The sequence below is a fragment of the Tarenaya hassleriana genome, unplaced genomic scaffold (assembly GCF_000463585.1).
Source record: "Tarenaya hassleriana unplaced genomic scaffold, ASM46358v1 Cleome2, whole genome shotgun sequence".
Classification (NCBI taxonomy): Eukaryota; Viridiplantae; Streptophyta; class Magnoliopsida; order Brassicales; family Cleomaceae; genus Tarenaya; species Tarenaya hassleriana.
The window spans coordinates 813334-839840 of NW_010965372.1; the positions used below are offsets into that span (position 1 = coordinate 813334).

The 26507-nt window shown below is 35.1% G+C and overlaps 4 protein-coding genes across 4 annotated transcripts; all 4 read right to left on the minus strand.

Annotated features, from left to right (window-relative positions):
• Positions 1–3720: 3720 nt before the first annotated feature.
• On the minus strand, positions 3721–7577 carry LOC104811460 (uncharacterized protein At1g04910-like). Its single transcript, XM_010538153.1, has 10 exons — positions 7227–7577; positions 7076–7126; positions 6830–6920; positions 6525–6601; positions 6121–6209; positions 5840–6023; positions 5359–5540; positions 5080–5182; positions 4608–4939; positions 3721–4522 (listed from the first exon to the last, which is right to left on the minus strand). Exons 1-10 carry the CDS (start codon positions 7389–7391, stop codon positions 4066–4068), a joined length of 1731 nt encoding a protein of 576 aa, XP_010536455.1. The 5' UTR covers positions 7392–7577; the 3' UTR covers positions 3721–4065.
• A 4113-nt stretch (positions 7578–11690) lies between these two features.
• On the minus strand, positions 11691–14422 carry LOC104811461 (probable acyl-activating enzyme 1, peroxisomal). The gene is made up of 2 exons (XM_010538154.2): positions 14127–14422; positions 11691–13266 (listed from the first exon to the last, which is right to left on the minus strand). The coding sequence occupies exons 1-2, from the start codon at positions 14325–14327 to the stop codon at positions 11794–11796; spliced, it is 1674 nt and encodes a 557-aa protein (XP_010536456.1). The 5' UTR covers positions 14328–14422; the 3' UTR covers positions 11691–11793.
• Positions 14423–16539: 2117 nt separating this feature from the next.
• Positions 16540–20674, minus strand: LOC104813246 (probable acyl-activating enzyme 21). Its single transcript, XM_010540813.1, is given in 6 exon segments — positions 16540–16915; positions 18598–18871; positions 18874–18931; positions 19236–19961; positions 20517–20548; positions 20551–20674. Coding segments are annotated over 6 exon segments (1590 nt in total).
• Positions 20675–22548: 1874 nt separating this feature from the next.
• On the minus strand, positions 22549–25578 carry LOC104811462 (probable acyl-activating enzyme 21). Its single transcript, XM_010538155.1, is given in 5 exon segments — positions 22549–23024; positions 23549–23904; positions 24050–24775; positions 25354–25387; positions 25389–25578. Coding segments are annotated over 5 exon segments (1644 nt in total). The 5' UTR covers positions 25535–25578; the 3' UTR covers positions 22549–22642.
• Positions 25579–26507: the final 929 nt, after the last annotated feature.

A 26507-nucleotide genomic window follows, 5' to 3' on the forward strand; every position in this document is an offset into this window, starting at 1 on the left:
AGCGGAAGGTGAAATCGACTTTCAGCGTGGGAGTTTTCCTTTTTTTTTTTTTTTTATATTGCGTTGCGTTTTATTCTTGAACGTTATCTGAGTGATTATTAATTATTATATACCTATAAGTATTTCATTAATCTTTTTTTTTTGTCAAGATCTATGTAATCGCCTATCACAAATGAAATTTAAATTTCAAATTATAAAAAATAATGATTTATTGTTATGTACCAAAAGAGAGAATTTGTTTTATATTAGTTATGTATATTTGTAAATTTAATTTATAAATCATATATAAATCTAAACCGCCCAAAGGATTTTTAGCATCCTAAATTCTAAATCTCGAGTTGATTGATATCTTTATTTGCAAAAATTTGTTTCCAAATCAATATGTAATATCTCCTATTTTTGTCATTCGTCTCACCCTTGTATAGAGATACAAAGAAAAATATTATTTTGTTATTAGTATGTCATAATACCAGGATTATTTATACCTTTAATTAAAAAAAATTATGATGCTGATGCGTTTTTTATTTGGTAAAAATGATAAATTGAAAGATTCAAGTGTAACAAAACATTTTAGTTATTGCTATTTTTTTTATATATACCATATAGTCGAATTACCTGTTTTGACCTTACGAAGAAACGTGGATTTATTTCGTGGTTCTATGATCATTTATGAAATAACACATTTAATTAAATGAACTGTTTTTTTTAATCGAAAACTGTTTTCTCCTATTTCCGTTGCCTATTTCTTCTGAAAAATGTGAATGTTTTATTTGGCATTTGATATTATATATATATATATATATGTCTTTAATTAATCGGTGGAAATAAACCGTATATTTTTACTTGATATATATGTCATTAATTAATGTGTGTTCCATTGAATGTAATTACAATGAGTGAAGGCAATTTTTTTTTATATTTCTTTGATATAAATGCATTAATTATTTGTGTACATACACAAAATTTAACAATATTATCTAATAATAATATTTTATTCGAACTTTCAAGAAGTATAAATATTTGAATACAACACATAGATCATATGTTGAAAGTTCACGTCTTACACAGCAAATTATAAACATGGGGAGAAAAAAGCTTATATAATTTTCATATAATTGTATGAATTTTTAAGATATTATCAGATTTCATTAAAAAATAAGGATGTCAAATGATTATCATAATATTATAATTAAAAGAAACAAAATTAAATAAATTAAATATTTATATTTTAAAACTTTCAATATTTTTACTATTTTTATAGACATTTGATAATATTTTTAAAATTCATATATTACATATGAATTTTAAATAATTGATATATTTGCATAAAAAAGTAAAATACGGTGTACAAAAATATTCCGTTGAGTAGACATTCGCAGAAAATTCTCCTCATAAGAGGTCATTATAGTTTGTTTATAGGACTCCAATACGTTGAAATTGGTATTTGTATATTAGAAAATAATTTATATATTTATTTAGAAGTTTTTGATTAATTCTTGTGTTTTAATATTCTTTTTGGCAAGAGAAATAAATTAACTGTCCTGCTTGACTCCAATTGGTGAAAAATACCAAATTATAGACTTTTTTAAAATTGTTGTTTGCGGTATATTTCGCTTAAAATTCTTCAAGATTTCATTTGAATTTTATAAAGGATTCATAAAAATTATGAAAACTCTATATAAAATATATCATATCTTATTCAAGATTAGATAGTTCAACCGGTAAAAGACGGAACAAAACTTATTTCCAATCAGGATTTGAGTCTTCACTTGGAGATGATATTCACATATATTTTTTCGATTTTCTGGAATATATAGTCGGGCCAAAAAGTTTGGTAAACTTCCCAATTATAAAAAAAAAAAAAAAAATTTCGTATCCTGTCCTGCACTAAACTTCAATTTTCTTACTTTTTATTTTCACAGTGAAACCATTCTTCGTTAAACAAAAAAAAAAAAACTTGTTTCATTGGCCCTCTTAATATTAATTTACATCCACCAAAAAAAACACATGTAAAGGGCTGAGATAAGAAGGCCTACACTATCAAATTGGGCTTTTGATTCGTCGGCCCATTCAGGCGAGGGAAACGATTGTCCCCATAATTTTTCAATCTGCTTTCATCAGTCTGATCTTCGAGTGATTAACCAAATAAACCAATTGATCTAAACCGAATAAACTATAACTTTCTCTAACCAAATTGAATCCGACATAAAATTTGAATTGTTATGATTTTTTAAATCCAAAAAAACCGTATCTGAACTGAATAAAAAATATAACCGAAAAAATATTTTTATAAAATGAGTTTTTTACCAATAAAAATCAGATCCGAACGAAACCGAAATTGATATAAAAACCGAATGATTATGATTTAACTAAATAAAAAAACTATTTATGAACTGAACCGAATAAAAAAGATAACTAAGAAGATGATTTTTTTTTAAACAAAGAATTTTTTACTAATAAAAACCGAGTTCGAATCAAAATGAAACGAAACTGAACTAAACAATATAAAAACTGAGTGGTTATAGTTTTTCTAACTCAACGGAAACTCCAAATGACCACCCTTGCATCAGCTCTGGTGACAGTGCAAGGAGGATCGTCGGGGACTGCTAACGTTTTGCACTTATTAGGCATATTCATCATTACCTTCTTTGTGGAATCTCTACTCGTATAAAACTTCTTTTATTTTTCTTTTTTTATCAACCGAAAGGTTTATCTAGACCATCGGTCCAACCTACATCCTTTAGACCCGAGAGCAGCCTTTGACTACGCTTCACCCTCCATGCATGCCGGATCGAACCCTGACCTGGAAGAGGCACAGTCTCACATCCAACCCAAAGGTACCACTCGACCATAGACATGTGGATCTCTTATAAAACTTCTTCAATGGCAGAATCTGTTAGTTGTACAAACGTGATGTGTGTGTATATATATACCCGATGTCAAAACAGATATGGATCACATCCTTTCACCCATATATGATGATTTTTTCTGTCGAACCCACATCCTTTGAAACGAAATTTTGACAAAAAGATATTCACTGCTCTCGCATCGTTCTCTGTGTCAGTATCATACGATGAGAGGGGTAAGACTGGAAGATATGTCTTGTAAGAATCTTAAACACTCGTAAGAAAAAAACAAAAATTTTCTTTCAGGTATCAAATTTGTAGAATTCAGTTTCAGAATTTCACATTAAACACCAAATAAATTGGTTTAACTAAAAAGAAAGACCCAAGTTTTGGTGGATAATTGGTAAAGTATGGAGCAAACCTATTTCTCAAACCATGTTCGAGTCTCCATTTAGGAGGGCATCCACCTGCGTTTTCCGATCTTTAGAGAGTTATGGTCGGATCAAAGACGCGCCAAACGGATTATAAAAAGAACTAAAAAAAAGCAAAAAATATATTGTATTCCCCAAATATGAACAGTCACTGACAAATGAAGGCCACAAGCAAAAAAAAAAAAAAAAAAAAAAAAAAAAAAAAAAAAAAAAAAAAAAAAAAAAAAAAAAAAAAAAAAAAAAAAAAAAAAAAAAAAAAAAAAAAAAAAAAAAAAAAAAAAAAAAAAAAAAAAAAAAAAAAAAAAAAAAAAAAAAAAAAAAAAAAAAAAAAAAAAAAAAAAAAAAAAAAAAAAAAAAAAAAAAAAAAAAAAAAAAAAAAAAAAAAAAAAAAAAGAAAAAGAGAAAAGATTTTCCTGTTTCAATGTTTCACATCTCTCTCTTCCTTTTTTTTTTTTTTTTTGTTAAAAGTTTCACATCTCTCTTCTTGCTTCTAACCCCTCTTATGTTATGAAATCCCCCTCTCACCTTTCTCTTAACCTTATACAGTCTCCCACCAAGCTATAATCCTGATTATCAACGTAAAACGACTGAAGAAAAAAAAATGTTTGTAGAAGATCAATCCTGCCCTCGGATTCTCGGACACTTCTTTTCTCTATCTCGGAGACGGGTCTTATGTACATGAAACTTTTGATGCAATATGGATCAGAACATGGCTTTATAGCCAACGGTCCGAGACGGGCAGATCATAGTCAGGCAGCTCGGAAAAAGGGCATAATGTGTGATTCAAATCAATCTGAGAGCATTTCTTCCAACTCGGGCTCGTCTGATGAGTTGGATGGATCGTCGTAGTCTAATCTCGTCCCGTTGTATAGCCCTCTGTCCTGGAGGTCGGTCTGTTCTTCCTCGTAGTCAGGCTCTGTCCATTCCGGTTCATCCTCGTCGTTCTGGTCCTCGTTGGTTATGGTAGCGTTTTTACGTATTGCATCGTTGTTTCCTTTCCCATGTTTTCTACTTTCTAACTGCGCCTTCGCCTCGCCCTTTGCGTCTTCGCATATGCACGTACTCGGGTTCTCGTGAAATTCGCCTCTTCCGGGTCTTACTTCCTTAGGCTCCCCCATGAATCCTCTCTGATGAGTTCGAACAACGGAGGAGAATTCCTCCCAAGTCATGTTCTCTTTGCTGAGGAACACCCTGTAAAGCTTTTTGGCATTTGGTCGAATTGTGGGTTTGTGTCCAAAATATCTCCTGCATATGATATAAGCAAAGGTTTTAATCCAGCAGTTTCATCGGATAAACTGATCAAAGGAATCGAGCGAAAACGTTTCAGTACCTCCGCCCTGCTAATATTCTCGCCATGTTGCCATTGTTGTTGGTGACAAATACATCGCTTTCATCACAAACGAGGAAATCAAGTGCAGCCATCCGGGAAGAATACGACGAAAAGGGTTCAAGCTCCTCCTTAGTAGCTATAGTCTCTTTCGAGTAGAAGTGCGGGAAAAGAGCTTTTAGGGGTGCTAATGATTCTTCTCCTCCATATACTTCACCCGAGGCGACGTATATATGAACATCACTACCATATCCCAAAGCTCTAAGCATCAAGCCGACTTCTTCTGGAGTGAGTGGACATCTCCCCTGCCTCCTCTGTTTATCTGGGTTGTTTACCTGCAAAACATTTGTGACAGTAATTAACAATTACAACATAAAAGGTTCATCTTTCCCCGAAGCAAGTCGAAGTTTGATCCAATGTTAATCGACATAAAGCACTGATTCATGACAATAGACTTGTAGCAGGTCGGGATTACATGTAACGTTTTCCACCGTCGTCTTATTGCTCCCAGTTCTCTTTTTTCTTTCTCACCACCGCCATAGTAGCATCCTGAGAACGCAAGCATGTCAGGTTCAAACCTGCAACAAGGAAATAATCTCACCCACATCACGGGAATTTCCTGTTTATTCCTCGATCAAGGAAACTTCAATATCAGACAATTTCTTACTAACGGGCGCGGCCCTGTTCAAGTTTAAAAAAAAAAAGTCGAAAGAGAGGAGAAGAGAACCACAACTTTTTAAGACGAACAGCTTACCTAAGGTGCAAAGCAATGTAGTGTTTGCTTCTCAACCTCATGCGTCGGACCAATTCGTTGCCCATTCTACGAATAGGATCGGTGAACGTTAAAGCATGATAATTCACTCTACACCTTAGCTTCTGCAGTTCGTCGCTCAATTTGTTCGAAAGTCTGTAGTCAAATTTGTTCAGTTGAACTGCCTGAAACAAGATAATTGACATAAGCACATGGTAAGAAAAATGCTTCTTCAAAAGACATCATTCTCTCCTGGTACAAAAGGCCCCAGTTCCATGATTAGTATCATCCTAATGTGAATATAATCCTATATACAAAAAGATTATTGCAGTAAATAATAGAATGAAAGACCTAAGAACTTGCACAAACGATTTCTGAAATGCGGTAGCAATGAACTTATTGTACAACAGACAACATCCTTGATATATTTGTAAAGATTTTTAATATGCGAGATGGAAAAGTTTTAGAGAAGCCGGAAACTTACATGCCTTTTTTGAAGAACGGGCAATACCCGACTGATATAACATTTCGCATTACATTTCCGTGGTACACGCATTCTGCTTGGACTCCACGTTCGCCCCCCTTTCTCTGGAAGCTGCTTTATAATTTTAACATCTTTTGACAGAAACGATATAAACCAATCAACATCAAAAATATCCGAGAAGTCACTGCAAATAAAGAGCAAAACACATCATTATATTGCACAGAATTTGGTTTCCACACTTCATAGAGAGAGAAATGGTGTATGATCATTCAGTTTCGGACCTGGCATCTTTCCAGTAAGACTTCTGGTCCAATTTCGGGATAACGAGAGTAGCGTTTAGAATTCGGGCAGCAGCAACAGCATCCACAATCTGAGAAATAGGTGCAATGCAGAACAACTTACTAAAGAATTACATGATATTGCGAAACTGCAAACAGTGGGGGACAGGATGCAGTGTTCAAGATCAATAAGAAGCCCCAAGAAAATGGTACCACGGCTTAAACAGAGAAAAGATTCATACTTTCCTTATAACAAGGCAAAAATATACAGTCAAACTGATTACAATTATCACCATTCCAAAAGAAAGATCTATCGTGAGCGCTTTTCTTCGTGATTTAGAGTTTCGGATAAATATGGTAGAACATCAGAAATAACAAGGACTAATGGAACGAGTTAAGGAACTCACTCCGGTCCGCTGTTGATTCAAACCACCACTCGTGGCTATCGCCAAGTACCGATCATTCCTCGTAACAGATTTGGCATCTGTAAACACAATCAAATTCCACATGATTGCTTTAACTAATGATCCCCAGAAGCTACTAAGCATCATGCAGGACCCAGAAATCACAATCTCCTAAAACCCTGATGCAACTCTATTATAACACTATCCATGCTCACCAATATGAATGAATAGTAAAATTTGAATTCACTAACTAAAATCCATATCTAATTCAATATACATAAAAAAGTCGATGGGACTTGATGACGTACTTGGGAACTTGCTGCTCGCATTGCTGCATCCATGGAAGAATTCAGCATTCTGCGAACGCCATACGTCACGATCCGATCTCCTTCCACCTTTCTGCCGGTTAAAAACACAACCCAAACAGCCATCAATGAAAGACGTAACAGAGATCCCGCCATTGTCACAAACAACGTAAGCAAGCATTTATTTGCTCATCATATCCATCAATTGGGGAGGGAAAATTTCAAATTCGCGAAGATTAAAACCCTAACCGGAACCCGGAAACTCGGTGCGCTGTTCGCGTCGTACGCTCCAACATTCATCTGCGCCGGAGCAAAAAAAATCCAATATCACAACGCATTACGACAATAGATCAAAAGCTCAAAACACAGACCGAAATAGAGAAAGAGAGGGAGAGAATACAGAGGTGTGGCGACGGCGATAAATGCGATCGGAATCGCCGGGAGGAGGAGCAAGGAATGAGAGAAGAGCGAAGAGGAGGAGAAGAGCACCGGAGACGGCGGAGACGAGAGGGACGACACGTCGGAGACGGTGGTAGTAGTGGTAGCGCCGCCGATGGAGAGCCATGTCGGCCTCTCCCCAGCGCCAACGCCAAAGAGAGAGAGGGAGAGAGAGAGAGAGAGAGAGAGATTTGAAGCTGCAATGGAGGAGAGAAAGTCTTCGTGAGAGAGACTGCGACGAATCAAAACATGTTTATTATTGTGTTCCTGTTTCAGAACAACGCGATCACGACAAGAATATATTTTCTTCTTTTCTTCAAACAAACAAATAAACCCCCTTTTTAATTTAATTTAACTTAATTAAATGGAGGCGGAGAGAGGAAATATTATTTTTTTTTTAATTTCGATTTTATAAAAAGAGATTAAAAAAAACAGTTGTTATGGATTTCTGGGCTCTGAAGGAAAATGATGCACCGCCCTTCACCAGTACCCTCCGACAGGTAGAATTTTATCTCTCTTTCTGTCTTATTTTTAAAATACTTTAATATTTACTTTTTTTGGAACTTCCATTTAGATTATTTTGCCACACTGACCTGGGTTTATTTAGTTTAAAAACTAAATTATTCTATTTTTGGATCCATTTCCATACCATTGTTGTTGGTTTTCCTCCTCAGTCGATGTTGAATCAAAAGCAAAACCCTGATAAATCTTGGGATCGAAAGCAAATCATATGATATGATTAGAATTACGTTATCTTCTCTGATTTAAAGTTCGATCTCGGAACACCATAAACGCTTTACGTCCCCATTTCATCTGTTAAACTATTCAAATTAGATAACTTTCTCTAAATTGATTGTACCAATTAGATATTTACCATATATATTCCAAAATTGCAAAGTAACCAAATCCAAATATAAGAACTAAAGAGGATAGAATTTTTTTTTATTCAAATCCAAATCTATAAATATATCTGATCTTTCAAAAACAAAACGAATACAAATTTTACGCGATTGAATATTATATTTTTTTATTATTATCCAACGAATCGGATTTTTTATATTTTCAGATAATTTTAACCACCATGGAAATTGATTTAAATGATTTTGATTTTATCATTAATCGATCAAAATAGAAATTCACGTTATATTGGTTGTTTTGATATTCTTATCTATTAAACAATAGTAAAATATCCAAATATTTTTCTAAAAAAGAACACATTATGATAAACACAGAGATAAGCACGTCTTCTTCTATATCTTTTATGGGAAAAAAAACGTTTTAGATTTTAACCATTTCAGATTTCAAATGTGTTATATTTAAACTTGTTTATTTAAATTTAAAAAATAAAATAATTTAGTTTTTATGTTGAATTTCAATTTAGTTTAGTTTTCGGATTTGTTTGTTTTTTATTGATAAATATTATTTTTAAAAATATTTTGTATGATTATTTTTTTATTCTATTTTTGCGATTTGGAAGAAATTATAGCTATTTGATTTTTATATAGAAATATTTGAAAAAATATTTTATTTGATTTTGCGATTTGAAAGAAATATTCTTAATTAATAAATATACACTTCGTTGTGTTTATTTATTTTCGAAAATGAAGAGTGCAAAATAGTGTGAAGGAAGTAACGGATGGTCCTTTTTGTCTGCGGTGTTTTGTTTGCTACGTGGTGTGTATGGCGTGGACCGGTTAAGGCGTTAATTTAAACCGAAATCCGTTTGGAATTGGTTGAGATAACCAATTGAATACCGAACCAATAACCGGTTTGGTTAAGTCTGAAAATCGAATTTTGGATGATTTTGTGATCAAAGGGGGTACAATATTAATGTGGTTCGTCGTTTGTATTTGTCTTTTTGTTTCCACAGCATTATTTCAGTGACTCATCTTTCAACCATACCATATGCACATCACGTTGGACCCATCCGTACAGTAAATATTTAATACATGATATTATTTTTGAAATCAATGTAGTATAATAATTAGAGTAGAGATTTAGGTATTTAGTTCGGGTTCAATTCAGTAATTGTTTGGTTTAGTTCGGTCCTATAAAAATATATACAAATCGATTCTTATATTCATATTCGATTCGATTCAATTTATATTGAAGGAAGTTCTTTACCGTTCTTACATATTCTAGGATTCTTTGAAAATAGAGAGAAAACAGACATTTTGTTTTAAAAATTAAATATAAGAAATAGTTTAAATATCAAACATGAGTATATACCGAAACAAAAATTGTTAGTTAGAGACAGAAAATTTTATTAGTGTAGTTTTTAGACCAAATTAAACAAATCTTAATTAAATAAAAGTTAATCGATACACCAATTAAAACTAAAAACTTAAAAAATATAACTTTTTTTTTTTATAAAAATCAAATTTAAATAAAATTCGAATCAAATTAAAACACAATAAAAATAATATAATTTGTTTTCAAAATCCAAAAAACTATAAAAAAAAAATCAGCAAACTAAAACCCTAAATATCTAACCTAACTTCCTCCTTCCTTTTGTTGGATCTCACCCAATTGCCACCAGATTTAACAAAATCAGATTATTTTTCCCTTGAAAACTTTTAAATGCTATTTTTAATTCATAGGGTTTGAAGGAGAATCAATCATACGTAGAGAAAGTAATAAAAGTATTTTATTATTCCCACAAATATTAATGTCCAGACGCAACTTGTGTCAGAGGAGACAAAAACAAACGTATGCTTGCATTTAATGATGGAGAACCAAAACTCAGCAACACTCAACTCGGTTTTATTTATTTATTTTAGGCTTAAGTTCGTTCAAACCCTTTTTTTATTCGTTTAAAAATCGGATTTATGAGTCAGTTTTTTTTTTCCACACATCACGAATTGGGACCGACGGGTTCGGTTTAGCCAAGAGCCGAGCCAAGAGTCATAAATTCTATAATTTTTTTGCTCCCTAACAATTCTATGCACATTATATTTTTTTTATTTAATTTCCATTCTTATTATTTTGTGAGACATTTTTATTGGATAAATTGATTCTCATTTCCGATAATTTGTCAAAAATAAATCATAAATATGTAAATAGAAAAAGAAATTAAATCTATTCTGTTAGGTCTTATATTTTTAATATAAAAATGATTAGACAAAAAAAGGAGATAAAAAGTGTTATTTTTACTGTATTTGTATTAAACTTGGATAGAATATGACAGATATTGCAGAGAATATAACTTTTTTTTTTGTTAATTTGGAAGTTCACCGAACCTTCGATCTGACTATATATATATCTCTCACAGAAGACCGAGGGAGTCCATGTGAATACCTCTCTCTATCTTCAAGAATCGAACATCCTACGTGAAAATACATTGGCCCACACCCCAACTACTCGCCCACACTAGGTTGGGTCAGAGAACACAACTTGTCACCTCAATAACCAAAACACTTTAAGGATTACGACAACAAAATTTGTCTAGGAGAAGGATTGGCCCAATTCCATAGATAAACCTAATAGCTAAATTTATCTAAAGTTTATAACCAAAAAAAATATTCTAAGTGGAATAAGATTTTCATGATGTAATTTCTCTAAAATTGAAAAAATAGAAATCCAACCGAGTACAAAAATAATCGTTAGACAAGACATTTCTTGAAAAAAGTAAATATATTTAACTTATCAATAAAAATCGAATTGAACAAAATTTGATATAATTTTTTTCAATGACCAATGTGATCATTATACTGTCATTTTGGTCGTATTATCGTATCTAAAGGAGCATACGTACAGAAATAATTTTAATAAAAAGAGGGTATTTTGAATATTTTCACATGGGACTCGATATACTACACGGTTGAGAAGGTGAATTGTCACCGGCGTCGGGCGGAGTTTGGCTAGACGGCAAGGCGTGTAGTACCCAATGTTTCAAACGGTATACAATCCGAAGAGTTGCTTTTGGTGTCGCAATTGGGTCACGTTATACCGCACTTGGGCCCCATTTCATTTAAGTTCATATCATGTTTTAAACCCGGACGGATTTAAAGGCCCATTAAAGTAAACGATAGGCCCGATTTACGGCCCTCAAAAGCACAACGACTAGAAAAAAACACCGCTTTAAAAAAAAATCAATATAATAAATTTAAAATTTCCAAATAAATAAATCGAACTATTTCTAACGCCTATATTAAACATTGAATTTTTAAAAAAAAATTATGAAATTAAATCATGATTTTTTAAATAATTTTTAAAAACAGTTATAAAATTAAACTCTAAATTTTTAAATAAGTTCAAAAAACCATTATTTCTTACAAAATTCATTATTTGAAAAATTCAGATTTAATTATAAAAATTTAAAAGATTTATATATATGTATAAATTTAAATTCCGTATATTTATCTAAAATTTCTTCCTAAATTCATTTATTAGTATGCATTTTTCTCAATTTAAAAAAACAAACATGGAGGAGTGAACTACTGAATACTAATTATACGATTCAGAAGAGAAGCACAAACATACATATCTGCAATATATGTTCTAAATGTTTCAAGAATCAAAACACAAGTTCACAACTTGCTGGTAGCCTTTTTAGTCAGGCTTCCCATGGCCTCTGCCTTCTTCCTTAGGACATACTTCTGAACCTTTCCCGTCGAAGTTTTCGGTAGATCCTCGAAAACGATAGTCTTTGGAGCCATATAGTGCGGAAGCCGTTCCCTACAGTACTTAACGAGCTCCTCGGGGCTCGTTCTTGACCCGCTCTTGAGCTTCACAAACGCGCAAGGGGTCTCGCCCCAATGCTCATCCGGCCTGCCGACAACAGCGGCTTCAAGAACGTAAGGATGAGTATACAGAACAGATTCCACTTCGATCGAGCTGATGTTTTCTCCCCCCGAGATTATAATGTCTTTCGATCGGTCTTTCAGCTTTATGTATCCATCCGAGTGCTTCACTCCCAAATCGCCGGTCCAAAACCATCCTCCTCTGAAAGCTTCCTTGGTTGCCTCGGGATTCTTGAAATACCCGTTCATCACTGTATTTCCCCGGAAGACGACCTCGCCGATGGTTTTTCCATCCGATGGAACGCTTTTCATTGTCACGGGATCTTTAACATCGACCTCCTCTATCCCTAAATGGTTCACACCCTGACGGGCTTTCAGTCTAGCCTGTTCATCTCTAGGCAGAGAATCCCACTCGGGTTTCCAAGAACAGACAGTCCCGGGTCCATAAGTTTCCGTCAATCCATACGAGTGAGTCACGGAGAATCCCAGCTCCTCCATCTGGTAAAGCACATGCGGTGGAGGAGGCGCAGCTCCGGTCATGATGGACACCTTTCCAGGCAGAGGCTTTCTCTCCGATGCAGGAGCGTTGATTATCATGTTCAAGACCGTTGGTGCGCCGCCGAGATGGGTCACCTTGTGGCGAGAAATGCTATCGAATATGCCTTTCGCGGTTACATTCCTGAGACAGATATTGGTGCCACCGAGAGCGGCAGTACCCCACAACATGCACCAGCCATTGCAGTGAAACATGGGAACGCTCCAAAGGTAAATAGGCGACGACTGCATCTCGAATAGCAGAACCGAAGCCAGAGAATTCAGATAAGCTCCTCTGTGACTGTAAACGACACCCTTTGGGCTTGAAGTGGTGCCTGAGGTATAATTAAGAGAAATAGCGTCACACTCGTCCTTCGGGCGTATGACTTGAAAATCCGAATTTCCCGTCGCCACGAGACCATCGTAGTCCAGATGCTCATCAGATCTCTCCCACGGGTTCGTGCTAGAGAATTCTTGAACAGGGTCTCGGATCAAAACAATAATTGGGAGCTTATCACCGGTCTTTGAAAGGAGTTTAAGCGCTCCCTGAGCTATTTGGAGAAACTGCTGGTCTACAAGAAGCACCTTTGCTGTTGAATGTCTCAGTAAAACCGATACCATAGCAGAATCATGCCGAATGTTGAGTGTACAGAGAATCGCACCAGCCATAGGAACGGCAAAATGAAGCTCAACCATGGCCGGAACATTTGGGGCCAATACAGCGACCTGATTATGAAAACAAACATAAATGGGATGCCATAGAAAAGGAAGGAGCAAACTGCAACAGACAACAGATGAGAACAGATGGAAGAAAAGCACAAGAAAGGGCGGCGAAATCTCAATCAGCAAACCACGAAATGCCAAAAACGGAAAGGTTCTCGACTAGAAGAGCTAACTATCCATTTTAGAACTGCCTATAATTTTCTCGGCACATATAGGATTGTACAGTTGGTGAGGATTGTCAAGGACTCAAGGCCTTGAGGAAACATTCCAAACACATATCCTATCAACAGATACGAAATTCGATTAGAGAGGCACTTGGTGAGCATAATTGTCAACAAGAAGCTTGACGCTTTCATTATGGTTAGCATATTTCACATCGAAAAGTCCGAAACCAAACTCCATTCTATTCAACTAAACAATGAACCAAGTGGGCAAAGTGGTGAAACATGAGCTAAGAGTTGTGTTCAAAGGAGCAGAAGAACAACAAATTTGAGATTTTGTAAACTCCTTTACACAAAGTTAACTTCGGACAACATATCAGTAGATGGAATCTTATCTTTTCCCACTTCACTCTGATAGTTATCACTCAATCATCGTCCAGGAAACAAGAAACCCAGAAAATTGAATCAAAATCTAGCATCTTTGGTGTAATCTAAGAACTTATCTCACTAGATTTCCTCGGAATTCTTCGTTTTCCCACTACACAAACAGGCCAGGTTTTCTCGGGATTCTTCCTTTTTCCCGCTAAACAAACACCCAAAAATAAAACCATTTGCCCAAATCCACTAATAATCGTAACGGAGGAACCACAGAATCAAGATCAAGCAAACAAAGCTTCAGAAAAACAGGAATTGTAAATTTACCACGTCGCCGCGCGAGACGCCGAGGCGCGAAAGAGAGGATGCGATCTTGAGGGAGCGGTCACGGGTCTGACGCCACGTGTACCTGACGGCGTCGCCATAGACGACGGAGACTCTGTCGCCGTAGACGACGGGCGAGCGGTCGAGGAAGCTGATGGGCGTCAGAGGAACGAAGTTGGCCGCACACTTGACCGTACCCTCCATCGACGTCGACAATAATTATGCCTTCCTCTCCTCGATCGCAGCTTTTACAGACCCAAGGAAATGGAGGACAGTATACGCTATATCTGAATATACACACATATATACATAATATATATAGATAATATAGTGGATGAAAGGACATTACATTTAAATATCTCGTCTCCGATTTGTCATTTACACATCTCTTTGATGGGTTTTAGGCCCCACAAGATGCTTGGCACGCTTTATGGACGTATTTTGATTTTTGAATATGCATCTAAAAAATTGCTATGTTGTATGTTTTTTTTTGCTATGTTGTATGTTGTAGTAATGGGCGTCAGAGGAACGAAGTTGGCCGCACACTTGACCGTACCCTCCATCGACGTCGACAATAATTATGCCTTCCTCTCCTCGATCGCAGCTTTTACAGACCCAAGGAAATGGAGGACAGTATACGCTATATCTGAATATACACACATATATACATAATATATATAGATAATATAGTGGATGAAAGGACATTACATTTAAATATCTCGTCTCCGATTTGTCATTTACACATCTCTTTGATGGGTTTTAGGCCCCACAAGATGCTTGGCACGCTTTATGGACGTATTTTGATTTTTGAATATGCATCTAAAAAATTGCTATGTTGTATGTTTTTTTTTGCTATGTTGTATGTTGTAGTAATGAAATACTTTTTTTTTTTATAATCCGAAAGTTGACCGAAACTTGTCGAAAACTCAGCCCCTCCCCATGCGTTTGAATCCATAGTGGAAGCATGTTTTGCGAACATCACCGATAGGCCACCCAAATTTGGGTTAGAAATGACATACTTGCATTTAAAAAAATATCAAACGTGGAAGCATGAATTTTAAATAACTTTTATATAAAACTTGTTTTTGTACCCTCCATCGACGTCGACAATTATTACGCCTTCCTCTCCGTGATCGCCAGTTTTACAGACCCAAGAAAATGGAGGACAGTATATATATATATATAACATATCAATACCTAAATTTGTATAAAATATCAAATAAATGTCTGAATTATAAATTTTTCATGAATTTTTAAAAATTATATATAAATATCTAGATTTTTGAAATTTTTTCCAAAATAAATACATATTTAAAATATTTTTTAAATAAAAATAAATAATGTCATTAATGAATTTTGATTTATTTAGAAATTTTTTAGAAGTTTATATATTTATGCAGAATTTTAAAAAAATTATATAAAAATTTTATAGTTTAGATGTTTATATGAAATTTTTGTAAAAATTTAGATATTTATATACGATTTTTCCTATAAATAATATTGAGAGTGGGTGAAAAGATATTACATTTAAATATCTCGTCTCCCATTTGTCCTTTACACTTTTATGATAGGGTTTTAGGTCCACAAGATTCTTGCCATTATAAGCATGTTTTGAATATGCATCTAAGAATGCATGTTTCAAAAATGAGATACTTGTATTTAAAAAAATAACCTAAAAAACACAAATTTTCAAAAATATTTATATAAGTACTTAAAATTTCTATAAAAAATATTTTTTTTAAATTTTAAAAAATATATAAAATTTTAGAATATCTCGTGGATATATATTTATAGAAATATTTGCAAAGTCTATATATTTTTGTAGAACATTTAAAGTTTCATGTATTTGTATTTATATGACAATGTTTGAAAGTTCATGTTTTTGTTTTAACTATTTTACCTAAAAGACTTTATGAGTATTTAAAATTCCATTGTAAATTTACATTTTCACGTTTTAAATTTTTTATTTTTTTTTATTTTCAGAACTTGTAAATTTTATTTTCGTATCAATCTTTAACATTTTTATTGTAATATGAAATTATCATTATAAAAATATAATTCTTCTGCGACAGCCACAGAATCTTTTAAAATGTATTAAAATTTTTATCACTAGAATTTTTTTTCATTGTATTTTTATTTTTACTGTTTCATAATATACAAGTTTAAATATCCCTATAATATATTGTTATACAACTTTATTTTATATTATTTTACTATTCATCTACTAGGCAAAAAATTGTCGTACATTGGAGAATTAGTAGTTAAAAGTTCATAACCGGAGTTAATTTCTCAAATATAGAAATGGTTATTATCAATAGTGAATCAAACTTTAAAACCAAGTTTTTTTTTTGGTAAAGAAAAAAAACAATTTAAAAAACCAAGTTTATAAATTGATTAACCACAAACAATACTAAACTTAATTAATCTTGGGAACACTTCCCATGTTCTTGGCCATCTCTCGCAGGACAACCTTCTGTGTCTTCCCAGTTGATGTCTTCGGGAGTTCGGTGAAGACAACAGTCTTAGGAACCATTTTCTTCTGGTGATCATCAGCAGCAGGAAGTTTCTTCTTACAGAACTCAATGATCTCATCCTCTGTTGTGGCCTCGAACCCTTCCTTGAGGCTCACGAAAGCGCAGGGAGATTCTCCCAAGGCCTCGTCCGGACGGGCAATGACAGCGGCCTCGAGCACGGCCGGATGGCTGAAGAGCAGGCCTTCAATCTCGGTCGAACCCACCATCACTCCTCCGGTCACTATCACGTCTTGTGCCCTATCTTTCAATTGTATGTGCCTGCACATATGCCACATACACATCACGTTGATATTAAGTAAAGTTTTAAACGTATGAGACGATGATAAAAGTCAACCAACCAAATAAATAAAAACACTAAAGTTCAAAGTACAGAAACGTCATCTTCAAGAACATTTATGTTTGGTTTAACCTAGAAATTCAAACATAATTTATTATCTAAAGATACATCTATTTGGGAAATTATGGATAGTTATCGAAAGTTAGAATTATATATTATGTAATTATAATTTTAATACAATTAGTGCTAATATTATAAATATACAATATAGACCGATGGATGCGCCGGTTAGAAAAATGGAGAGTATAGGGATCGGGTAAAAAAAAGGGAAGGGGTAGACCTAGACTTACTTGGGAACGCATAAGAAGGAGAATGATTTGGAATTATTGCAAGTTCCAAAAGAGTTAACCAAAACCGAAATGAATGGAAACGGAGAATTCATGTGACCGACCCCAAATAAACTTGGAATTAAAGCGATATTGATATAGTGCTAATGGGTTAGTTAACTTAGTTTATAGCTTCCTACTAAGATTAGATATACCCTATATCTATATCTATATCTATATATTATTTGGTTTAAGAAATAATATAAAGTTTCATTCCGCAAATGTTGACAGAAAGTTTTAACCTTTTTTTTAAATCCTTTAAAACACGTTTCCTCTTTGTGAAAGGATGAAAAGGCGTTTGTTGACGGCTGTGGCTTTAAGTCAAGATGTGGACAGACATTAACTATCGAAAAAATGTCATGAAAGATTCTCAAGAATTTTATTTTAAGAACATATCTAGAAATTAAATTAATGTGAGTATGGTTATACATTAACCACGTCAAATACTTGGTTCGCTCTCGATTGCGGGATTAATCTGGACCTTTGTTTAGAATACTTGATTACCAAAAAAAATATGTAACTATAGTTCAACCCACCCTTTTATTGGTTTTTAGATCATTTTTTGTATACATATCACTTCAAAAATGGATACTTAAATATATATATATATATATATATATTTATGAGTAAATAAACTCGAGATTTTTTTATTTTTATGTAATCATTTTTTGGTAAATTATTTTCATGTAATTGTTATATAGATTTTTGAATTGTGGAAAATCTAAATAATTCCTAATATATATTATGTATCAAAAAGTTTTTATCACGTATCGCTATATCCGTTTAGATGGCTTTGTATATATGTAATCTCTAGGTGAATTTCTAGATATATTTACGATCGAAGAAACTCCAGATTTCTTTGTTTCTATTAGAAATTACGAAGAATTTCGCTTTTGTATAGAGTTTAGATACGAGTGTATTTTCTATTTGGTTTAGGTTTCATTAATATTCTAAACTCTATATGAATTCAAACTCTTCGGACTTTCCAATAGTTTCAATCACATTATTAAGTAATCGTTAATATATATAGTTTTTTTGTAACCCGAAATGCTGAAACAAAATTTAGATTAATCTCGGGGCTGAAGATCAACCGTGTGATTTGAAATATACGTTCAGTTATCAAACTTGAAGTTCGAACTCGAAACGGGATATACGCTTTACGTCCCGTTTCACCGGTTAAACTATCCAAATTTGAGTGTTAATATATATAGTCTAAGTTATGGAAGAATATAAATAATTTCCAAGAGAAGTACGTAGACAGTATATATATTACGTACCCGTCAGGGTGTTTCACGCCCATGTCGCGAGTCCAGTACCAACCGCCGCGAAATGCATTGGCGGTGGCCTCGTAGTTATTGAAGTATCCGTTCATGACGGTGTTTCCCCGAAGAACGATCTCTCCGATGGTTTTCCCGTCGTGAGGGATGGCCTTCGCGGTGGATGGATCCAACACGTCGATGGCTTCCATCGCGAAATGGTTGAGGCCATGCCGAAGCGCCTCTTCCTTCGGCAGCGACTCCCACTCAGGCGTGCGCAAACACAGCGCCGCCGCTCCGTACACCCATAAGCGTGCGTCACCTTGAACCCTAGCTTCGTCAGCTTCTTTATTGTCTGCCCATTTAGAGTTACACTGTAATGGTTAAAAAAAGGAGAAGAAGAAAAGTTCTCGAGGATTCGTTTGTTAGTATTCATTTGGTAATCCGCTAATGGTGAACCTTCTAAACTTTATAAACTTCGTCAATATATATATATATATATATATATATATATATAATTGAATGCATGAGAAGAGGCTTTAACGTTTTCCGATCAAAACTTTGATCTTTTTGCCCGTGAAAAAATGTATTAGATTAAAAAAAATAGTAAAAATTAAAAGAAAAACATTAACATGGAAAAAAAAGACAAGAACACGTACCTCCGGCGACGGAGGAGTACCGTCGGTCACAATGTCAACGGTCCAAGGGAACGACTTCTTCTCCGTCTCCGTCGCATTAGCGATCATGTTAAGCAACGGCGTGAAACCGCCAAAGTGGGTTACCTTATGCTTCACGATGTTGTCGAAGATAACTCTGACGTTGACTTCACGGAGACAAACGTTGACTCCTCCTGTCGCCGCCACGGCCCAAACGGAGCACCAGCCACTGCAATGGAACATCGATACGGTCCACAAGTAAACCGGCATCGGCCTCATCTCGGTTATAACCCCGACCGCCGTCGCGTTCAGGAACGCGCCTCGGTGGCTGTAGACGGCGCATTTCGGCTCCGCCGTCGTACCGGACGTGAAGTTTAGCGCGATTGGATCGAACTCGTCGTTGGGTCGGACGATTTCGAAATCAGGGTTTCCTGAATCGAGGAGTTCCTCGTAGTTTTGGTGATCAGGGTTTTTCGATGAGTCGTGAACCGGGATTGTGACGATGATGGGGAGAGTTTGGTCGGAGGTGGAGAGGAAGGCGAGGGATTGTTCGGCCACTAGGAGGAATTCCGAATCGACGAATAGGACCTTCGGCTTCGTTAGGCGGAGAGCCGACACGATGGCTTCGGCGTCTAGGTGAGTGTTCAGAACGCAAATGACGGCTCCCGCCATGGGAGCTCCAAAGTGGAGCTCACACAGGGCAGGAACATTTGGCGCCAAAGCTGCCACCTATTCAAATATGTTTTATATATAAGAAACAATATACCAATTCAGCAAAATACAAAAGCATATAATATAACACACAATTTGTTTCGTTAATTTCGCTCCCAATCATATACTTGTCATTGTGCAATAATAGGGTTCTTTATAAAAAAAAAATATCGATTCGTTGTTTTCTGGTTAATTCTTCTCCATGTCATTCAACGCAGTCTCGGTTTTATTTGTATTAACACATATCTAACAATTAAAATTAAATATACAAGTTCACTGTTTCCGTATTTTTTTATCACAATAAAAAATCTAATATTCTATTTTAATTACACGACGGTTGATAATGTACGACGCACACACATATAAACATATAACGATTTCTTATTAACATTTACATGTACAAGATTATGATATAGTCTGCTTAATTTATGTATTGATGTATGTGTGTCTGTATGTATAACATATTGTACGCACATTTCACCTAAAAGATTGATTTGTATATATATATTTATATGTGTGATCACACATTCGGTGCAAGGATTTGCATGAAATATGCTAAAAGCAAATAAATACCACGTCGTGGCGGGAGACGCCGAGGTCTGAGTCCACGTGTACGAAACGTCGCCGTATACAATGGAGGTCCGGCCGCCGTAGACGGTGGCCGCTCTCTCCAGGAAGCTTATCGGAGAAAGTGGCACGTAGTTCGCCGAGCACTCGATCGTTCCCTCCATCTCTCTCTCTCTCTCTCTCTCTCTGTGGGATTGGATTGTTTTTTTTTTATTGGAGGTGGTGGTGAGCAACAGCTGTATACAGGCAGATTTTACAAGTGATGTTTTAATTAATGTACTTGTGTAACACAAATTAGCAAATCTAGAGTTGAGATAATCATGATTAGTGAAAGGGTAATCGAAGTTTTTGTGGTAAGTTTGCGTTGGTAATTTTGCGAACACCTTTTGATTCCACACTTGCATCAATTGACGATGGTTTTACCAGAGAATCTGAGCTAAGTGTCATTTTAGGTGGTTGGTGTTGGATTAGGGAGAAGGATTATTCGGACGAAGGAGGAGGATTATTTAGTGTTTAGGATTTTTGGAAGAGATTAGGAAATATTCGAAAGAAGAAAGAATTTGAAAATTTTTGGAAGAGGAAATGTTTCTTTTTGATTTCTCTTCAAATTTACTTCATTTCAAACTCCATACAAACACACATATTTATACTACAAACTTCCACCTAACTACATATCTAATTCATTTATTAAACACATTTTTACTTAATTTTTTTCCACTCATATTCTACATATTTATAACTACCTCACCAAATTACAATTTCATCATATTTTCACGCATCTTTTATATTAATCACATTTTTCATAAACATACCAAAATATTTATTAATTGATTTTTAAAATCAAGTTTAATTTCAACATTAGCTGGTTGGATCTTGAGTGGAAATGTTACACATAAGTTTTACCAGAGAGGGAAAAAAAAAACAAAGAAGATAGAGTTGATAGAAGGTTTTACCTAAATAAAAATATTTATAATAATAAATTAATATTTATCCTAATATAAATAAACTCAAGAATTAATATGCAAAGTCCATCGGTTCTTGTCACATAGTTTGCATAAATGGGTCCACTTCTCGCTCAACGCATTCCAGCGTTTATGTTTTTGTCCAAGCCTGGCCGGCATTAGTAACGTGAATCTAAAGATTTAATACCTTTTATATTATCAACATTTTATACAAACAATAATTTAAAATTATAAAGAAAAATCTCATATAAATATTAAAATTTTTGTTAAATAATCACTCAAATTATAAAACTCTCGCGTATAAATATATGATTTTTTTAAAATTCTATTTAAATACGCAAACTCTCTAATTTTTTTCCAAGTCAATGATATTTTGTTGGGAGTTTTAAATTATTTAACGGAATCCAAAAAAAAAAGATGATTTAGTAATAAAAAAATCATAATCATTATCCATATCATAAATCATATCACATATAATCTATATCGGTTTAATACTTAAATTACAACCATAATTGAACAAAACCGGTTTCAAATTATTAAACCGATCAGAAACCTTAAAATACTAAAATACTTGTATTTTGTACACTCTGAGTTATAAAGTAACCACTAGTAACAGATTTTGGAAAATTATCAATACAATCACATTTTTTTAAAAAAAAGGGGGACATTGTCCCATTCTCCGACATCAACTCTCGGTTCTTTTTTGTTTTAGACATAAACTCCTTTTTTTTTCTGCGTATAATTATTGCGGGCTTTGATGGCCTTTAATACCAAAAAAAAAAATCTTAAAGATTGCCACAAATCCTACGCTTGAGAATAGGACCAATTGACCAAGTCGAAAGATACAAAACCTTACAAATTAAAAAAAATAATAACGGTTCATTTGCTTTGACAAAATTAAACCAACGGATGTTAGGGTTTCCAAAATGCAATCCCTATGTTGTAACATCAAAATTACTCCAAAACCTAGTTCACACGTCAAATTCAGCTCAATGTTTATAATTATACTAACCCAAAAATTAATTTCAATAAATATCAAACTTAAAAAAAAAACTCTATATGGTTTGACCATAAAAGATGCTTGATTATAATAATTCAAATGTTACATGTATAAATATATATATCCTCTTATTCCAAGCCTATATAAATTGATTCATCACAAACATATTCTTAATTAATCTTGGGAACACTTCCCATCTTCTTGGCCATCTCTCTCAGATAAACCTTCTGAGTCTTCCCAGTTGATGTCTTTGGGAGTTCAGTGAACACTACAGTCATAGGAACCATCTTCTTCTGGTGATCGCTATCATCATCGACAACAAGTTTCTTCTTACAGAACTCGATGATATCTTCCTCTGCGGTGGCCTCGAACCCTTTATTGAGGCTGACGAAAGCGCAGAGAGACTCTCCCAAGGCCTCGTCCGGGCGGCCAACCACCGCTGACTCCATCACGGCGGGGTGGCTGAAGAGAAGGCCTTCGATCTCGGTCGAACCCACCATCTCTCCTCCGGTCACTATCACGTCTTGTGCCCTGTCTTTCAGTTGTATATACCTGCAACATTATGGAGATATATGCCACATACACATCAGAATGATATAATCATAAGTAAGTTTTAAACGTGTGAGAGAAATAAAAGTGAACCGACCAAATGTTCCTCATCTGATGAATAGCATTTATGTTTATTTAATCTAGAAATTAAAAGCATCATTTACTACGTAAAGAAACATCCTTTTAAAACAAGTTTTGCGGTTTTAAGGGCAAGCATTCCCTTAGGAGAAATTATCATGAAAACATGGAGAGTTGTAGTTTTAAATTCATAACTATAAAATAAATGTGAATATGTTTGTATATATATATAACCACTTCAAATATCTATCGAGCTCTATTCCACATATGTGATTATAGTCCAGTCCATCCTTTTATTGATTTTTTAGATTATTGTTTTTTTATATGTGTCACCTCTAAATAGGTATTTATATGCATTTTCGAGAAAAGAAACATAAGATTTCTTCCATCTCCTCAAATTGTTACGTGATTATTAGAAAATATGGAGAGATAGTGTATATTATACGTACCCATCAGGATGCCTAACGCCCATGTCGTGAGTCCAGTACCAGCCGCCTTTAAACACCTCCTTACTGGCCTCGCTGTTGTTGAAGTAGCCACTCATGACGGTGTTTGACCGGAGAACGATCTCTCCGATGGTTTTCCCGTCTTGAGGCACCGGCTTCATAGTGGCTGGATCCATCACGTCGATGGCTTCCACGGCGAAATGGTTCAGACCCTGTCTCGCCCTCAGCCTCAGGTTCTCCTCCTCTGGGAGAGACTCCCACTCAGGCATGGGCAAGCACACTGCTGCAGCTCCGTACGATTCCGTACACCCGTACGCATTCGTCACCTTGAACCCTAGCTTCATCAGCTTCTTCAGTATCTGTCCAGTTAATATGCTAAAATGATTAAAAAGGATGAAAATACCTCGTGGGTTTGTCATCTTTTTGCCGAAAAATCCATAATTGAAGAGAAAAAAACAGTGAAAGCAGGGACAGTGACGTTGAGAAATGGACAAGAAGACATACCTCCGGCGGCGGCGCAGCACCGCCGGTCATAACCTCGACGAGCCAAGGGAACGTCTTCTTCTCCGAATCAGTGGCGTTGCCGATCATGTTAAGCAACGGCGGCGAAGCGCCCAAGTGTGTTACCTTGTGCTTCACGACGTTGTCGTAGATAGCTCCGGCGTTGACTTCACGGAGACAGACGTTGACTCCACCGGTGGCGGCGACGGTCCAAACGGAGCACCAGCCGCTGCAATGGTACATGGGCACGGTCCACAAGTAAACCGGCATCGGCTTTATCGCGGTTATGACACCGACGGCCGTCGCGTTAAGGAACGCGCCTCGGTGGCTGTAGACTGCGCATTTCGACTCGGCCGTCGTGCCGGACGTGAAGTTTAGCGAGATCGGTTCCAGTTCGTCGTTGGGTCGGACGATTTCGAAATCAGGGTTTCCAGAAGCGAGGAGTTCCTCGTAGGTTTGGTGATTAGGGTTTTTGGATGAGTCGTGAGCTGGGATTGTGACGATGATGGGGAGAGTTTGGTCGGAGGAGGAGAGGAGGGCGAGGGACTGCTCGGCCACTGGGAGGAATTCCGAATCGACGAATAGAACCTTCGGCTTAATCAGGCGGAGAGCCCTGACGACGCCATCGGCATCGTAGTGAGTGTTCAAAACGCAAGTGACGGCTCCCGCCATTGGAGCTCCGAAAAGGAGCTCACACAGGGCAGGAACATTTGGCGCCAAAGTTGCCACCTATTCAAATATTTTTTAAGAAAAAAGCAAATATACTAATTCGGCAAAATACGAATAGTGTATATACACACACACAAGCATGGCATAATAGGAATATTTATTCTGTACAATTTTAACTTATTTACTTGTTATTCTCTTTTTAGTACAAAATTCTAGCATTAGAATTTGAATTTTTTTTTTCTCTGTTTAATTCTTCTCCTTATCATTAAATATTGCATCATATTCATAAATGTGTATTAACACAAATCTATATAGCAAAATTAAAATATACATAACATTATCACACCTTTTTCGTATTTTTTGTATCTCCATAAGAATCTAATACTATATTTTAATTTCACAAAGATATTTATTATCTTATAAAAAATCTATATGTAATAGTTTATGAAATAGTCTACTTAATTTATGTATTGATGCACGTGTGTTTTTATATATAACACATGTACCGACATTTCACCTAAAAGATTGATCTGTATAATACACACACATATATATATATATATATATGTATACACGTATATGTGATCACACACACGGTGCAGGGACATGCATGAAATATGCTAAAAGCAAATAAATACCACGTCGTGGCGGGAGACGCCGAGCCGAGAGAGGGCAGCGGTCACGAGTCTGAGTCCACGTGTACGAAACGTCGCCGTATACAATGGAGGTCCGGCCGCCGTAGACGGTGGCCGCTCTCTCCAGGAAGCTTATCGGAGAAAGTGGCACGTAGTTCGCCGAGCACTTGATCGTTCCCTCCATTTCTGTTTTTTTTTTTTGTTCTTTGGTTGGAATTTTTTTTTCTTGAAAGGTGTCGAGGGACAACTGTATTTATAGATTCCTTTTGTGAGTGACGCTGGGGTTAATGTACTTGTGATAATGATATGATTGTTAAAAGGGTAATTAACGGTTTTTTCAATTAATTAATTTGTAATTTGCGATTAGATTCCTTTTTATCTTCATTGCATTGATTGGTGGTTTTCACTAGAGAATCTTAGGTAAGTGTCAAAGAGTGTGGCTTTTCATTGGTTAGGTATTGAATGCAAAGGATAGACACAAGTTTTACCTAATTTAAAAATATTTTCGTAATAATAAATTAGTATTGGTAATATATATATATATATATATATATATATATAAATTCAAAAAAAATAGATAAGATATATATTTTGTAAGCACTGACGATTAAAGGTGAAAATAATTTAGGGTTTACCCCCCCCCACTCCACTCTATGTCAATCAGTGAAACCTAAAGTACTTTTTCTTCAAATCATTAATTCACTTTGTCCCTCGTCGTTCCTCGCCAAAAGAAAAAACAAAGCGAAAATGCGATTTCTATTATCCCTATCTTTCTTAGATTAATAATGTCTAAAAATCCAAGAAACATCTAACTTGAACATATATAAAAAAATAATACTCAATAATTATCCTTTGTACCCATGGGAACAGATGTAATTAGTTCATACTCAGCAATCATCCTTTGTTGTTATTGGATTTACCGCTACGGCTTTAGGTTCAATTGTTACAGTGGCAAAACGATGAAAAAAGACATGACATAATACAAATTATGTTCTAGATAACGTGGAAACACACACACACACACATATATATATATATAGCCCGACAATTGGGAGAATTGTTGAGTACTTGGGTTTAAAAGAAGCTTTATATATATATATATATATATAAATTCCAAAAAAATAGATAAGATACTTATTTGGAAAAATTCCAAATAC